This window comes from Saimiri boliviensis, chromosome 21 (assembly GCF_048565385.1).
Source record: "Saimiri boliviensis isolate mSaiBol1 chromosome 21, mSaiBol1.pri, whole genome shotgun sequence".
NCBI lineage: Eukaryota > Metazoa > Chordata > Mammalia > Primates > Cebidae > Saimiri > Saimiri boliviensis.
Window position 1 is genome coordinate 32,612,475 of NC_133469.1, and position 15,816 is coordinate 32,628,290.

The 15,816-nt window shown below is 50.0% G+C and overlaps 1 protein-coding gene across 1 annotated transcript in view; it reads right to left on the reverse strand.

Annotated features, from left to right (window-relative positions):
• The window catches only part of TBC1D10A (TBC1 domain family member 10A), a 38,176-nt gene that overhangs the window by 10,486 nt on the left and 11,874 nt on the right, over window positions 1-15,816 (reverse strand). Inside the window, exon 2 of the mRNA XM_010349157.3 lies at window positions 3,638-3,737. Within this exon, the coding sequence (XP_010347459.1) occupies window positions 3,638-3,737 (100 nt within the window). The remainder of the gene's footprint in view (window positions 1-3,637; window positions 3,738-15,816) is intronic.

A 15,816-nucleotide genomic window follows, 5' to 3' on the forward strand; every position in this document is an offset into this window, starting at 1 on the left:
CTGTACTTTCCACTTCACTAGTGGGCTCCTCCTGGGCTTGGGACCAGAATGAGGCTCTGAAGGCAGTTGCCCTGACCCATCAAGGAGGGTAAGGACAAAGGCAGAGGCATCACTCCTGTGAAGGGTTGTGGTGGCAGAGGGATGAGATGGTCAATGATATTCCCTCAACCCCTGCCCTAAGCAGCCTGACCTGTGATAAAGGGAATGGGCACTCGGGGCATGAGAAGAACATCTGGATGTGGGTTTGAATCTAGTGCTGAACTTGAGCCAACCACTTCTCAAATGTAAAATCCGAATGATAATATCTACTACTGTGCAGAGCTGTGTAAAGAGTCCATTAGAGGGGGAAAATGTGCTTAGCGTGGGGCCTGAAACACAGTCTATGCAGTCTGTGTTCAGTATGTGATGGCTTCCTCTCTGGCCCTCCATCCCAGGAGGATGCTTGACACAGAAGCCCAGGGCCTCAGCTCACACCTAACTTCCCCTCACTTAGAAACCCCCTTCAACAGTCCCGCTGGAAGCTCTCCGAGGAGGGAGCACAGAAGCCCTGGCCTTCCTGAGGACCAGTGCAAACAACAGAAAACATTCCAAGGGTCAGAGAGAGTCAAGAACCAGGAAGAAGCCAGGCAGACAGGCTGAGGGTGGCCGGGGGAGAATAGCAGTGGCTGGTCATAGGTGCCAAGTGAGAGCTTCTGGGACTGCCTAGAAAGGAGGCAGAGAAAGGGAGCTGAAGGGAACTGCCCTAGACTCAAGGAACAGTTTCCTGTGGCTATGGGACAAGGGTCTCCCTAAGGAAGCCAACTCGGGCAGGCTTTGGCAAAGGGATGTGCTTTAGCCCAAAGCCACAGGCCCTTCAGGCTCTCCCATAGAGCCAAGCTCAGCAAGAGGCAGCCCCATGTCATTGCAGCCCCCATCATACTTGGCTTCCTCCAGGAGAGCCATGGAACACTTCATGGGGAGCGAAGAGCTGGGAGTACAGCCAGCCTTTCCCACTGTGCCCTCCTCAGCATAAAGGTGCTGCAGGGGGTCTTCTGTACCCCGTCTGCGTTAGGGAGGATGGTGGGGACCAGTAAGGATAAAGCATGAGAAAGTATTCCCAGAAACCACAAAGGATTACCATTCTCTGAGGCCAGGCATTGAGAAAGGAGGTCTCTGATGAAAGCTGAGTGAGGCCACACCCTTGCTTGCTGAACTCAGGGAGGGCAGGGCTCTGCGGGTAGACAGCATTCCAGCCCCAGCCCTGCTTCCCTGCAGGACCAGAATTCTGTCCTAGACATGGCTAGGAGTCGGGGAAAGGAAGCCACCCTCCCAGCAGAACTAGGTATGAGTCTAGGAGAAGTGTTGGGTCTGAGCCCACTTCCTGAAACAGGTATTATCCTTCCTGTGCCAGGACTTCCTGACCAGAGGGAGAACTCAAGCCTCCACAGGCAGGCTGGAAGAGCCCCCAGGGCAGGGCCCGGTGTGGCCACAACTGAGGTGGCAGGAGGGACACCCAGGGGGTAGTTCTGGGCTGCAGAGAAACAGTGGGTTGGGGCCTCTGGGCACGGTGGATTGAAGCACTTCCTGTGGAGGCCTCAGCTGGGCAGAGGCAGGCCTCGGGTTCTAACCACAGTGCCAGACAAGAAAAGGGGAAGTGCCAGCTGCTTCTCTGCTGAGAGGTGCTCCTGAAAGTTCCCCTCTGGAATCCCTATTTTCAAGAATGCTGAAGGTCCCTGCCAACCACCAGTCACCAAAACAGATTGCTGCAGAGCAAGCTACAGATCAGGGTACGAGCCAGAGGAACGATGAGGGAGGGAAACAGACCCAGAGTCAGGCAGGAAGCAGCTGAGGAATAACTGTCTTAACATTGTTTAAAAAAAAAAAAGAGAGAGAGAGAGATAGGCTGGGTGTGGTGGCTCATGCCTGTAATTCCAGCACTTTGGGAGGCCAAGGCAGATGGATTGCTTGAGCTCAGGAGTTCAAAACTGGCCTGGGCAACATGGCAAAACCCTATCTCTATAAAAAATACAAAATTTAGCCAGGTGTGGTGGCATGTGCCTGCAGTCCCAGCTATTTGGGAGGCGGAGGTAGGAGGATCACTTAAATCCAGGAGGTTGAGGCTACAGTGAGCCAAGATCATGCTGCTGCACTCCAGTCTGGGTGACAGAGTGAGACCCTGTCTCAATCAACCTAATCAATCAATAAACAAATAAAAGGAGATAGAGGGCTGGGCGGGGTGGCTCACACCCGTAATACCAGTATTTTGGGAGGCCGAGGCAGGCGAATCATAAGGTCAGGAGATCAAGACCATCCTGGCTAATATGGTGAAACCCAGCTTCTACTAAAAATACAAAAAATTAGCTGGGCATGGTGACATGCGCCTGTAGTCCCAGCTACTCGGGAGGTTGAGGCAGGAGAATCACTTGAACCTGGGAGGCAGAGGTTGCAGTTAGCTGAGATCACGCTACTGCATTCCAGCCTAAGTGACAGAGCGAGACTCAGTCTCAAAAAATAAAAATAAAAAGAACAGCAGGGTGAGCCTCTCCTCTCACAGCACAGGGCTTCAGCCTCTGAAACAGTCCTGTAGCACTTACCACTGTTTCGTGGGGAGCAACAGGATTATCACTCCCACTTGGCCAGAGAAACTGAGGCTGAGATGGTGAAGTGACTTGCGCAGAATTTCCACAGTTAGCCACAGGTGTGAAGAGAGGAAAGGCGTGAGGCTGGGCCTAAGTCTATATACCTGACCATCAGTCCTGGGCTTCCTGTGAGGCCTTGCAGCCATCTGTGCCAGCCTGGACCATGCCAGAGTGTCAGCTGATGAAAGTGGGCAATGGGGTTCATTCTGTGCATTGAAAACTTGTACAGAGAGACCACAGCTGTGAAGCTTGGAACAGGCCCCCTCTAGGCCAGGCAGTAACTACACCGTGCCAGGGAAAACCAAGGACGTCAACACACACACTTAAGAGTGGTGGGCAAGAACATTCCCACAGGGCGATAGAGCTAGTGTCTGAAGACAGCCTAACTCGAAAAGTACTTCTGGATGATTTCATTTTATTAAGACTATTATTAAAATGTGACGGTACTTCTTTCTTTTTGCTTTCGTCAGGAGTCAACAGGGAAGTCATCAAATTAATCTAGAGGGTAAAGGCCTCATACTGTGGTGGCTAAGAGGGCAGGTACTAAAGGTGCACTGCTTGGGTTCAAATCTGGATGACAAGGTGATTAGTAAAGTGGGGATACTACTATTACTAACCTCATACTAGGGTACTGTAAGGAATTGTCTCAGCACCAAAGCGCATGTTCCATACATGCTAGCTGCCGGCAGTATTATCAAGTCCTCCTTGATAGCTAGTAAGCAGCACTTCAGTCCTCCTGGGAAGGCTACAGGAAAGCTGTGTTGCAGCTGTTGGCTAGGAGAGGCTTTGAGGGTTAACTACAGGACAACGTTCTGCATGAATCTGAAGTCATCTGCGAGAGCTCAACCTTCCCCCTGCCCTCAGGCCAGCTTCTGTCTTTCACTGGCAGTTGGAAGACACCTAAGGCATCTGGCTGTTGGAGAAGGCCCTGCTTTCCTAAGCTGATGACGTTCCTCCCTCTTCCTCCTCCTTCCCAGGCTGCCAAGTCCCAGCCCGAGACCCGAGGCCAGGCCCCTCACCTTTTTGTGCTTCTTGGCCATCCATTTGTCCCAGTTGTTGAGCATGTCCAGCCACTTGGACTCCCTCTGCCTCAGCACCTCCAGGGGGACTTCCTCCAGCCTGTGGAGCAGAGGGCAGGGCCTGTGAGAGGCGCCAAGGGAAGCAAAGGCCCTGGCTTCATTCCCAGCCACCAGCCTGGTCAGACCTCCCTTCTTCCTGCCTACCACCATCCCTGCTGTTCCCTTCAGGACTGCTACCACAGGACCGTCCTATGGCATATGAGAGGGAACACGTCACCTCCCCACCCACCACCTCAAGGCGTAAGCTAGAGACAGCAGGTGGTTCAAGTGCCTACTCCCCTAATGTGGCCAGGGGCCACGTGCCTCTCTGAGGCAGAGGCTGAGTGAGTGTCTGCATCTGTGCACCAAAGCAAAGCATTCCTGTCCTGGGTCTGCCTTAGTCAGCAAGCCTCTTCAGAGGGCCTGTGTACAAGGTGCAGAGTTGAACACAAAAACTAGTCCAGCGAGTACAGAAATAACATACTCACCTCTTTACTTGAGCCAAACTCATTACTCAGAGTTTCCCCAATTATGCCCTGGCCTTTTCCCACCTCTCAGCCTTTACTCAGGCCAGTCCCCTTGCCGGAATGCTTCCCAAATTGTCTCCACCCATCAAAATCCTACACACACTTCAAAGCCCAAACAAATACCACTTCTTATATTTGTAGATTTACTGACTAGGCAGTGAGCACAGCTGTGTTGGCACTGTTCTAGGGCGAGGGCCTCTTGGCGAGTTGCGGAGATGCCTTCCCATGATTAGAACCAAGTCCTGACCCTCATGGAGTCGATGTTCTGGTGGGCAATGAATGTGGGGAAAACACCTCAGCACCAAGGTGCTTTTTTGTGCTTTCTTAACAGAATAAGATATTAATGACAGATGGGACACAGGCTCAGAGAGGTAAGATACCCAGGGAAGCTATCTTGCTCAGTGTCCAACAGCAAATCAGTGGAAAAACCCAGATTCAAATCCAAGTCAGGTCCTAGCCAAGAGCCAGCACAGAGTGCTGCCTGACCTCTCAGAAAGGGGCACAGGGTTGGAGGCAGCTCAGATGAGGTTCTCAGGAACAGGACACGGTGGGGCTGGGGCTTGGCCCAGGCCTGAGTCTCTGATTCTCTCTCTGCCGGAAGGAAATGTGCTGCTGTAACTTTTACTGGTTGGAAGAGCAGAGGGAGGGGCCCTGGCAGAGCTGGGGCCTCTAAGACACAAAAGCAAAGGTCTTCTTCAGTGCATTTTACCTGGGGAATTGCCCAGGCCTGAGAGCAGCCTTGGAGCTGAACATCTGAGGAAGGACTACAGCCTAGGCAAAGGAGGTCCTCTCAACACACGGATACAAGTCACTCTATCTTGAACTGCTGCTCCTCTTACCACCTAGAGGCGGAACTAGGCCATGAGGTTACTCCTTTCCTTGCTTTTCTTGATAAGAGCAAATCATGGACATGCCTTTACAAAGGGTCAGGTAATTTACAAAAGGATATGTATCTACAGGCAACCCCCAAACATCCCAGGAGCAGAAACTAAGGGCCCATACCTCCCTAGCCACGATACCCACCACCACCTATAAGGCACTGCTTATGCAACAAGTCAGGGGATGAGCCTTCTTAGTTAACCAGTTGGAAGGGTGCCCAAACCGAGTCAACAGGAAGTTCTGGCAGTTATGGATGTATATCATGGCTGATCCAATATCCCCACTGCACAGATGAGGAAACTGAGGCTTACAGAGGGCCACGTTTTCACTTGAGATTACCAGTTTCCAAAGAACTCACAGGTGATTAAATATGTCTATTTGATATCTCACCCCTCGGTCTGGCTTTATTGATAAAATCTAACTGCAGGGACTCAGAGCCACCCATTCTCCCAACTGCAGATACACAGAGGAACATGTTAAATTGAGAGTTCTTTTAACCGATGCCAGATAACAGCTTTGGCAGTTTCAAACCCCCAATGTCAAACCTCAAACCGGAATTTCAAGAGTACAAAACAAACTACCATATTTCCTGGATTCTAAGACACCACTGATTTTAAGCTACACCATTGATTTGGCAAGATCATCTCAGAAACAAAACAACCCACTACTACTTTAAATGTGCATGTCAATGGAAAGATCTGTTTTGGTTTTTTAAATCTTTTTTTTTTTTTTTTTTTTTTGAGACCGAGTTTTGCTCTTGTTACCCAGGCTGGAGTGCAATGGCGCAATCTCGGCTCACCGCAACCTCCGCCTCCTGGGTTCAGGCAATTCTCCTGCCTCAGCCTCCTAAGTAGCTGGGATTACAGGCACGCGCCACCACGCCCAGCTAGTTTTTTGTATTTTTAGTAGAGACGGGGTTTCACTATGTTGACCAGGATGGTCTCGATCTCTCGACCTCGTGATCCACCCGCCTCGGCCTCCCAAAGTGCTGGGATTACAGGCTTGAGCCACCGCGCCCGGCCGGTTTTTTAAATCTTAAATTGGGAACATTTTGAGGCAATGTGGTCATTTGAATGGCTTTTCCTTTAACAGCAGAGTTGTTTAATCTACCTGGAGATGGTGAGAAGGAGACCCTGGAGGTCTGGCTGTATCCAGCACTCAGCATACCCCGTGCTCTCTAACTGCAGGTAGATGTCTCTAGGCACAAGATGTGCTCCTGAAAAATGGCAGGCTATTTTTTAAAAATCAGAAGGTTCACATATTCTTCACTTAACCCAGTCAGGATCTTAAAAAACATCTGATTCAATTGCTGTCTGACATGGGAATCCTTTCTACAATAGGCAAGTCCCCTTCCTTCTCTGAGCCTCAGTTTCCCTATATGCTTGCACAGCCTATTTTATGAATTTTTGCTTGTTTGTTTGAGACAGAGTCTCCTTCTGTTGACAGGCTGGAGTGCAGTGGCGCAATCTCAGCTCACTGCAACCTCTGCCTCCCAGTTCAAATTATTCTCCTGCCTCAGCCTCCCAAGTAACTGAGATTACAGGCACACATCACCATGCCCAGCTAATGTTGTATTTTCAGTAGAGACAGGGTTTCACCATGTTGGCCAGGATGGTCTCGATCTGACCTCGTGATCCGCCCACCTCGGCCTCCCAAAGTGCTGGGATTATAAGCGTGAGCCATTGTGCCCAGCCTATCTTATGAATCTGATCCTCTAAGGATGCCCAGAGAGGAGCTGTGAGATAAAGCTGGAGCCAGAGGGGTCCCTGAAAACAACGTGACAGTGTAAAGCCCTGAGGTGGCTTCCTCCTGACAATGGAAAGGACATGAACCAGCTGCTAGTGAGAGAGAAGCCGGTCCAGTTTAAGGGACCAAATGGCCCACGGAGGGTGCCACAAATCTGGGGGCCTCACTCATCCTCCAGAAAACCCCTCCTTCCTTAGGGTAGCCTGAGGGAGTCTCTGAAGCCAAAAGAGCCAAGTGACACCAGTCTCTTGTGGCTCAGCCACTGCTGGAACTCAACCAGGGATGGATCTTCCTTACCTCCAGGCAGTCACCCTATTGTTAAGCAGTTTCCACGGCTAAAACTTTCTTCCCCAGTTAAGCCAACATTGTCCTAGTATCTTCTACCTGTAATCTCATTACCCCTTTGAAGCCACACAATTCTCAGACCCCTCCCATACCAGGCATACGCACGCTTATCCCTCATGATCCACTCATTCCTACCTGAAAGCCCTTTCTTCTCCCTTCTCCAAGTGACAGTAATCCTTCAGACCCCAATATGACACCAAAATCCATAACCACAACAATATCAGCAACAGTTGTTACCATTTGTAGATGAGTTACTACTTACCAATTTTCTACTCAATGCTTCACATACCTTTATCACATGTACCTTTCATAATAACCCTACTATAACATCATTCTCCCCATTTTAAAGTAAAATCCAAGGCTTAGTAAGGTTAAGAGTTTTCCTTAAGACCATGTAGCTATAAGTGGCAGAGCTGGGACTCGAACCCAGGCCTGACTCTACAGCTCATGCTCTTGACCCCTGTACACTTTGCTGCCTCCACAGGCCAAGCCCTCAGCCTCCACACAGCCTGCATGCCTGTCCAGACACAGCCTGCATGCCTGCCTGCCCAGACTTTGTTAACTGTCCTCCAACCTGAAGACCTTCATCCTGGCTCAAAACACCATTTCTCATACTTTCTAAACTGAGACCCACAAACACAGACACACACACACACACACACACACACAGCCAGAATATATTTTAGGAAACAAGTTGCCCTTACATGTACTAATGCACTCTGATATTTCCAGATTAGTTTTATATTATTCTATTCTTTTTTTTTTTTTTTTTTTTTTTTGAGACAAAGTTTCGCTCTTGTTGCCCAGGCTGGAGTGCAATGGTACGATCTCCACTCACTGCGACCTCCACCTCCCAGGTTCAAGACATTCTCCTGCTTTAGTACCCTGAGTAGCTGGGATTACAGGCATGTGCCACCACACCCGGCTAATTTAGTACTTTTAGTAGAGACAGGGTTTCTCCATGTTGGTTAGGCTGGTCTTGAACTCCCGACTTCAGGTGATCTGCCCGCCTCGGCTTCCCAAAGTGCTGGGATTACAGGCGTGAGCCACCACGCCCAGCCTATTTTTTTTTTTTTTTATGCTGGTCACAAGCCCCTAAAACTGAATTCAGCACCAACTGATAAATGAGTGAAGTCATTAAGTGTGAAATAAGTACTTCATTACCACTTCCTCATGCTCCTCCGCACTGTCCCTCCCCAACTGGACCAGGCCTTGAACTTCTTCTGTGACTGTCACCACACACCTCCAGGTGTTCAACAGCTGCTTGCCTGGTTTTCTCCATGACATCATTACCCTCATCTGCCTACATTTGGGGCTACAAGCTACTTCTGCCTTAGAAATGTTATGTGTCCCTCTAAGGGCCCAGTGAAGTGGGGCCCTCACAGAATAATTACTATTTCCATTTGGCCCATGACAGACTTGTCCTGATCAGAGAGGTTGTATGACTTGGACAAAGTCACAAAGCTAATAAATAAGTGGCTGACCCAGGGCTTCCCCTCTGTCACAGTGGCCTATGTGATACTTCCAACTCCCTGGGGAAAGCTGCAGGGAAACCAGGCCCTTCTCCAGATGCTTCTGTGTGGCTACATCTCTGGCCCCCAAGCCACTGGAGATAGTCTAACCCCATCCTCCAGTGTTCTAACTGCCCCAGTAAGTGGCCTGCCCACACCTAGCAATGCTCAGAGACGCCAGTACACTGGACGGGATGGTTTGCCAGCACAACCTCAGGTGGATATGGTAAGCCTGGGCAATCTGCCATTTGCTGGCAGCCCCAGATTCTGAGGAGGAAAGGCTCAGAGGAGACAGAAGTGGCACCTAATCACAGATCTTGTCAGGCTCCTGGGCTGAAACAGGGCTAGCCATGCTGTGCCATGTCATGGTCCAAGGCAGCAGTGACACTCTGTTGACCCCATTCTCTGCAGATTCCTAGTTTCCCAGCCTTCTCCCAAAACCCAGAGACTGGAGGCTTCCAAAAGTTCGGAAGGACAAGACTGCTTCCCAAGGCTACTGAGACCAAAGGTGGGGTTCTCTCTTCCCTTGTCCTTCTAGACATCTGCTTTCTGCCCAAGCACATCGCAGCACCTCTGGCTAGGCAGGCTCAGCAGGGGCAGTCTCCATGCCCATCACCTCCTTATCCTAGCCTGTCATGAGAGACAAACCTTGATACCAAGGAACCTGTCTAACCCCTCCTCCAAGACTCACTCCCTGAATTAGCCCAAATGAAGAGAAATATACCCTAAGCAGAAAGTCTGAGGTCACAGACCGCAGGACTGATCCTCATCTCACCCATTGAGGAAACCAGGTGGGGTGTAGAGGAGAATAAAGTGAGTCAAATGAGCTAGGTACTCCAATTCCTTCATCTAATAACCGGGAGACCATGCACAGAAGATGTGACCTCCTAAGCCTCAACTTCTTCATCTTTAAGTGGAGTCATAACGCACACCTCATAATCTCATAGGGCTGCAATGAGGAATAAATGTGTCCAAGGGCCCAGCCTGGTGGGTGGCCAGAAACGGTAGCTATTAGGTGACTGGTTTTTGCAATTTAACTAGCGCTTTCACATTTCTTTCCTCATCTGACTGGTTCCACGCACAGGCCTTTGAGGTAGACAGGGCATGATGACTGCCGTTTTACTCATGACGAAATGAAGGCTGTGAGAGATTACTTCATGTGTTCATGATAAACAAACTCTAACTCCTGGCCGCTAATCCCAGCCCTAAGGCTTTACAGCTGTGTGAAACCAGGCTGGCTGCTCCACTCTCTGAGCCTCCAGTTCCTCATCTGTAATGCAGGAGGAGTGCCACCTCCTCGGAGAGCACTGGTCAACATGATGTGAGGCAATAAGCTGACACATTTCATGCACTGGCCATGTACCAGCTCTGCCAAGCGCTGCACAGGCACATAATTCCCCAAGGAAATAGCTTTAATTATCTCCATTTAATAGGCAAGAACGCTAAGATTCAGCACAGTGAAGTAATCTGCCTGCAGTTACAGAGCCTGGAAGTAGAGGCTGCACTTGAGCGCTAAACTATCCAAGACATATAAAGCACCCCGCACATACTAGGGCTTCAGTCCCTGTCACATTCCCTTCCCTCTTGTTCATCACCCTTTGTGCTGAGAAAGGCAGGAGTGAGTAACATGAAAATAACCCCTCACACCTGGGTCTCCAGGATGAAGAGGAGGCAGCTGAAGGAAGTCCCACCGAAGTGTGGAAAACTGGGAAGTGGAGGTGCAGGGGGAGCATGGCCAATCACCGATCCAGAGGGCTTCCCTCTTCCACCCAGAGCTTGAAAGTGAAGTGAGGATAAACAAAAAGCTGACCTGTTTTGCATACTGGGCAACAGCCTCTGGAGTTTACTACCCTAAGGAGTGGCAATGAATGAAGGTATCAATAGCTCTTAGACCAGTTCCATAAGACGTGATGATGGGAAACCACAGTGCAGGAAGAGTAGGCCTGTGGTGTGCAAATGGCTGACTGTCAGGACTGGGAAACCCATGAGATCATACAGTGAGGCCATCCCCTCCCCAGAAGGTAAGCGATCTGCTCAAGGCCACACTGTGAGCTGGTAGGAAAAAGGAAGATGGGAGCCAGGCACTCCCTTCTGGGGCCCGGCCGTCCCTGCATTAGAGCTGGCTGGCAGTGTCCAGGCTCCCTGTCTGAGTGAGAGAGTCTGCTTGCTTCATTCTCCCTCCTTCGCAATGCAGGCTAATTCTGGGCCTGCCTCTCTTTCCCATGAGGAATTCCCTGGCTCTGCTCCTTCCAGTGCTGGGTCAGTGCACAATGGTAAACAGGTTCTCTCCACCCTTCACTGGCCTTGGTGCCCTGGGCCTCTGCCCAGCTCTCCACTCTGCTCAGCTCCACCCTACTCATTGTGAGAAATGGTTCCTTTAGGCACCAGCCTTGCTGGCTCCCAAAAAGAAAAACCAAGGAATCCACCTTCCTCTGATGCACCCAAGGAATCCACCTTCCTCTGATGCACTCAGCTAGAGAAGGGTACAGACCACAGAAACCCCCAAAGTAGCTCATGCTACCATGACTCACTAAGTTTTTTCCCAGGCTAGTCTCAAACTCCTGGGCTCCAGCAATCCGCCTGCATCAGCATCCCAAAGTGGTAGGATTACAGGCATTAGTCACTGCACGCTGCCCGAGACTATTCTCAACGGAAGACAACCCTTCTCCAAATCCCAGCTCCTACCAGGCAGAGTGCTGCCTGGAATTCTCTTGCTGGTGACTGGGTCCTTGGATCACAACCTCACTGTAGGGAGTCAGGGGCCACCCTGACTCATGTATGGTCCCTCACTCATCCTTACCAACTTGCTAGAGCTTATTGATAGATCTTACCCACATTAGCCTTGACTCACTGTTTATATAAGGCCCCTCCTCTGCCCAGACTGGTTCATGACTCTCTACTGCCTTCGTTATCCAACAGAAACCTCAGGCCCTGTAGTTGGGCATGATGGCACACGCCTTGTAGTCCCACCTACTCGGGAGACTGAAGTGGGAGGATCACTTGAGCCCAGGAGTTTGAAGCTGCAGTGAACCATGATCATGCCACTGCACCCTAGACTGGGCCACTGGGTCACAGGGCAAGATCTTTTCTCAACAAAAAACAAAGTACAATAATAACAACAACAGAAAAAAACAAAGAAACTTCAGGCCCTGGCTCTCAAGGCCCTCCATTTTCCTGCACATCCCTTCCTCCCCAGTCCCATCTCTAGAGACCCTTGCCCCTGAGCCATCTTCTTTCAAACCCCATTCAAATTTGGTGCCATCTTCTTGGGAAGCCTCACTCCGAACTCCTTCTCATCTCTACATAGTCTTTCCTAACTACTCCAGGGACAGAACACAATCAGCCCCTCATTATATTCCATGCACACCTTTCTAGAACCTGTGTTCCAGGCCCTGAATTTACAAAGATGAATCAAATGTGGTCCCTGCCTTGAGGAGGTCAATCTGGCAGAGACAAATGGGTGGGTAAGTAACTAGCACACAGAGAAGAAGTGCTATCACAGGAGCTTGTAGAAGGAGCTAGGAGACTGCAAAAAGACCCCAGGGTGAGGGCGGGGTGTTTAGAGAAAGCTTTAAAGGGGAGTTAACTTTTCAACTGGGAGTTTGAAGGGTGACAGGAAGTAGCTAGGCTGAGAAAGGGGAAAGGACATACCAGGCAACAGCCTCAGTATGTTCAAATACAAGTTAATAGGAAAGGGAATGGCGTGGTTGGGGAATGTGAGCTGCCCAGTGGCACGGGTGCAGCTTCTCCACCTGAAGGCTGTTCTGCAGAGGCAGCATTTCATGAGAAGGTGTGTTCCTGGAGGGCAGAGGCTCTCTTGGCCTCATTCTCTGCAGTATGTCCCAAGCCTAGGACAGTGCCAGATACCTAGCTGGTGCTCAACAAATGTGTGTTGACTGATTCATTAGCTTGGTGACCTCAGACACTATGAGTTTCATTAAGTGTTGTCAGCAGTGGGAGGGGAATACAGTCCTCTGCCTTGAGATCAGGTGGGTAAAGCACTGTAAGAGCATGATAAAGAGCACTCCCTCTCTGGCCTGGTACCAGCTCTAGATCTTCCTCAAAACTGAGCACAGGGCTGAGCACAGATCTGCTTGACGATGGCATTTTATAACATTACAATTCTAATATTCAATTAACTTAACTGAATGTCTGTTAGAACACTTACCAGATGCTGGCTATGTACCAGACACTGTGCTCAGCACTTAACTTACATTATTTCATTTAATCCTGACAAGCCCATGAGATAGGTCCTCTAATTATCAACTCCCTTTTGTGGATAAGGAAACTCAGGTTCTTCAGCAAGACAATAACTGGCCAAAGTCCAAGTCAAGCAGGGGATGGCACTGGCAAGTGAATCCAGGCCCTCTTACCTCCGGCTCTGTCACTCAGCTCCAGCACTGAGTGCTGTCCACCTGGCTGGGTGTACAGCCTTGCTCCTGAGGAGCTTGGAGCACAGTGGACTCAGATACAAGTTGTGTGATGCTTGGCAAGTCACTTTACCTCTCTGGGACTTGGTTTCTGCTTTTGTAAAATGGGGACTATGATGATAAATATTCTCACAGAATTAAATAAGGTGATGTAGGTGAAAGCCTCGTCCACCATACAGGCTCCTCTGTGAAATGGCACTACCATGATTATCCTGGGAGGATGGAGGGGGTCACTCAGAAGCAGAACATGAAGCTCAGGATTAAAGTCTACATGGTGTCAGGCACAGTAGCTTATGCCTACAATTCCAACTGGGGAGGCAGAGGCCAGAGGATTGCTTGAGGCAAGGAGTTTGAGACCAGCCTGGGCAAGAGTGAGACCCTATCTCTACAAAATTATTTTTAAAATTAGCCAGGGCATCCTGGCCAACATGGTGAAACCCCATCTCTACTAAAAATACAAAATTAGCTGGGCGTGGTGGCGCACTCCTGTAATCCCAGCTACTTGGGAGGCTGAGGCGGGAGAATCACTTGAACCCAGGAGGTGGAGGATGTAGTGAGCCAAGATTGTGCCACTATACACTCCAGCCTGGGCGACAGAGTAAAATTCCATCTCAAAAAAAAAAAAGAGCCAGGCATAGTGGTACATGTCTGCAGTCATAGCTACTCAGGAGGCTGAGGTGGAGGATCACTTGAGTTCAGGAGTTCAAGGCTGCAGTGAGCCATAATTGTGCCACTGCACTCCAGCCTGGGCTACAGAGGGAGACCCCCACTCAAAAACAAAACAAAACAAAACCCATCAAAAAAAAAAAAAAAAAAAAGCCGGGCGCGGTGGCTCAAGCCTGTAATCCCAGCACTTTGGGAGGCTGAGGCGGGTGGATCACGAGGTCAAGAGATCGAGACTGTCCTGGTCAACATAGTGAAACCCCGTCTCTACTAAAAATACAAAAAATTAGCTGGGCATGGTGGCGCGTGCCTATAATCCCAGCTACTCAGGAGGCTGAGGCAGGAGAATTGCCTGAACCCAGGAGGCGGAGGTTGCGGTGAGCCGAGATCGTGCCATTGCACTCCAGCCTGGGTAACAAGAGCGAAACTCCGTCTCAAAAAAAAAAAAAAAAAAAAAAAAAAAAACCACAAAAAAAAAAAAAACCACAGAGGAGGGTGGTGGTAATTATTAAGGAAACTCGGACCTCTTCCCCAAGTGACTGCCACCACCCAGGAGGACAGAGGCCTTGGGCAGCATTCTGGTTACAATCCTTGAGTTGAATGTCTCAGGAGGCCCACCTTTGCTCTTACTTCTGCTTATCTTCACAGGCCAATGAAAGGGAAGATAGGCCGGGCGCGGTGGCTCAAGCTTGTAATCCCAGCACTTTGGGAGGCCGAGGCGGGTGGATCACCAGGTCAAGAGATCGAGACCATCCTGGTCAACATGGTGAAACCCCGTCTCTACTAAAAATACAAAAAATTAGCTGGGCATGGTGGCACGTGCCTGTAATCCCAGCTACTCAGGAGGCTGAGGCAGGAGAATTGCCTGATCCCAGGAGGCGGAGGTTGCGGTGAGCCGAGATCGCGCCATTGCACTCCAGCCTGGGTAACAAGAGTGAAACTCCGTCTCAAAAAAAAAAAAAGAAAGGGAAGATCAGGTCCTCAGATCAGGGCCCTGCTCCAGACGACTAAGTGAGGAACTTAGTGGGGATTCCCAACCTGCCCTGGCAGGCCAGGAAGCTCCAGAATACAAGCTGAGTGGGACTGGCTCCTGCCTAATCCCCAGGGTCTTGGGGTGGGTTGGAAGAGCATGTGAGGGAAGCCAGATCTTCACCCCAATGCTGCATTGCTACCTTACCTAAATGCTTGAGATGAAATCTCAGAGGGTAATTCACACTCGAATTGTGAGAGCCACCATGTTCCACAGAGCCCTTACTTTGTGACACATACTGTGCTGGGTGCTTTACCAACAACATCTTCCTTAATCCCTTAATCCTAACAATAACCCCGCTCCCAATGCCGCCACCATACCCAGCTCATTTTTTTTGTATTTTTAGTAGAGATAGTTTCACTATGATGTTTCTAGGCTGGTCTTGACCTCTTGGACTGAAGGGATCTGCCCACTGTGACCTCCTGGGATTACAGGTATGGATGAGAGGCATGAGCCACAGTGCCCGGCCTAGGTTCTCCTTTTTTCTGAAGTCAAGGCAGAGATGGAAGGGAAAGCAGCAGCATCCTCTAAAAGTGGCTGGCCGGGGAAGATCACTTCTGGACTCACAGTGTCCAAGGCCCAAAGCTCTGAGAAAGGACAGGAGTTCTCCACACTTATGCTCCTTCACTGGGCCACACACGACCCAGCTGCTCCTGCCTTGTCTTGGGGTACATATGAGGAGCTGTGTGTGGAGTCTAGGGGCAGGAATTGTGTCATCCGCCGTGACAATTTAGCAACAAAAACAACCTGAAAAGCCTGATAGGAGAAGTGCAGACACTTGGGGCTGGGCTGAAGTCCTACGGCTGGGACAGGAAGGGAAGGAGAGGCCACACAGTGGTCACTAACTTTGGTAAGATGGAAAACTGGGAAGGAGGAGTGCTGGGTTCCAGGCCCAGTTCCATCACTTGCTCAGCCTTGGTTTCCTCATCTGTAAACAGGATAAAATAATAGCTTACCAATTTCCCATTGCTCCTATAAGGGTTACTGCGAGGCAGTGGAAATGAAAGCA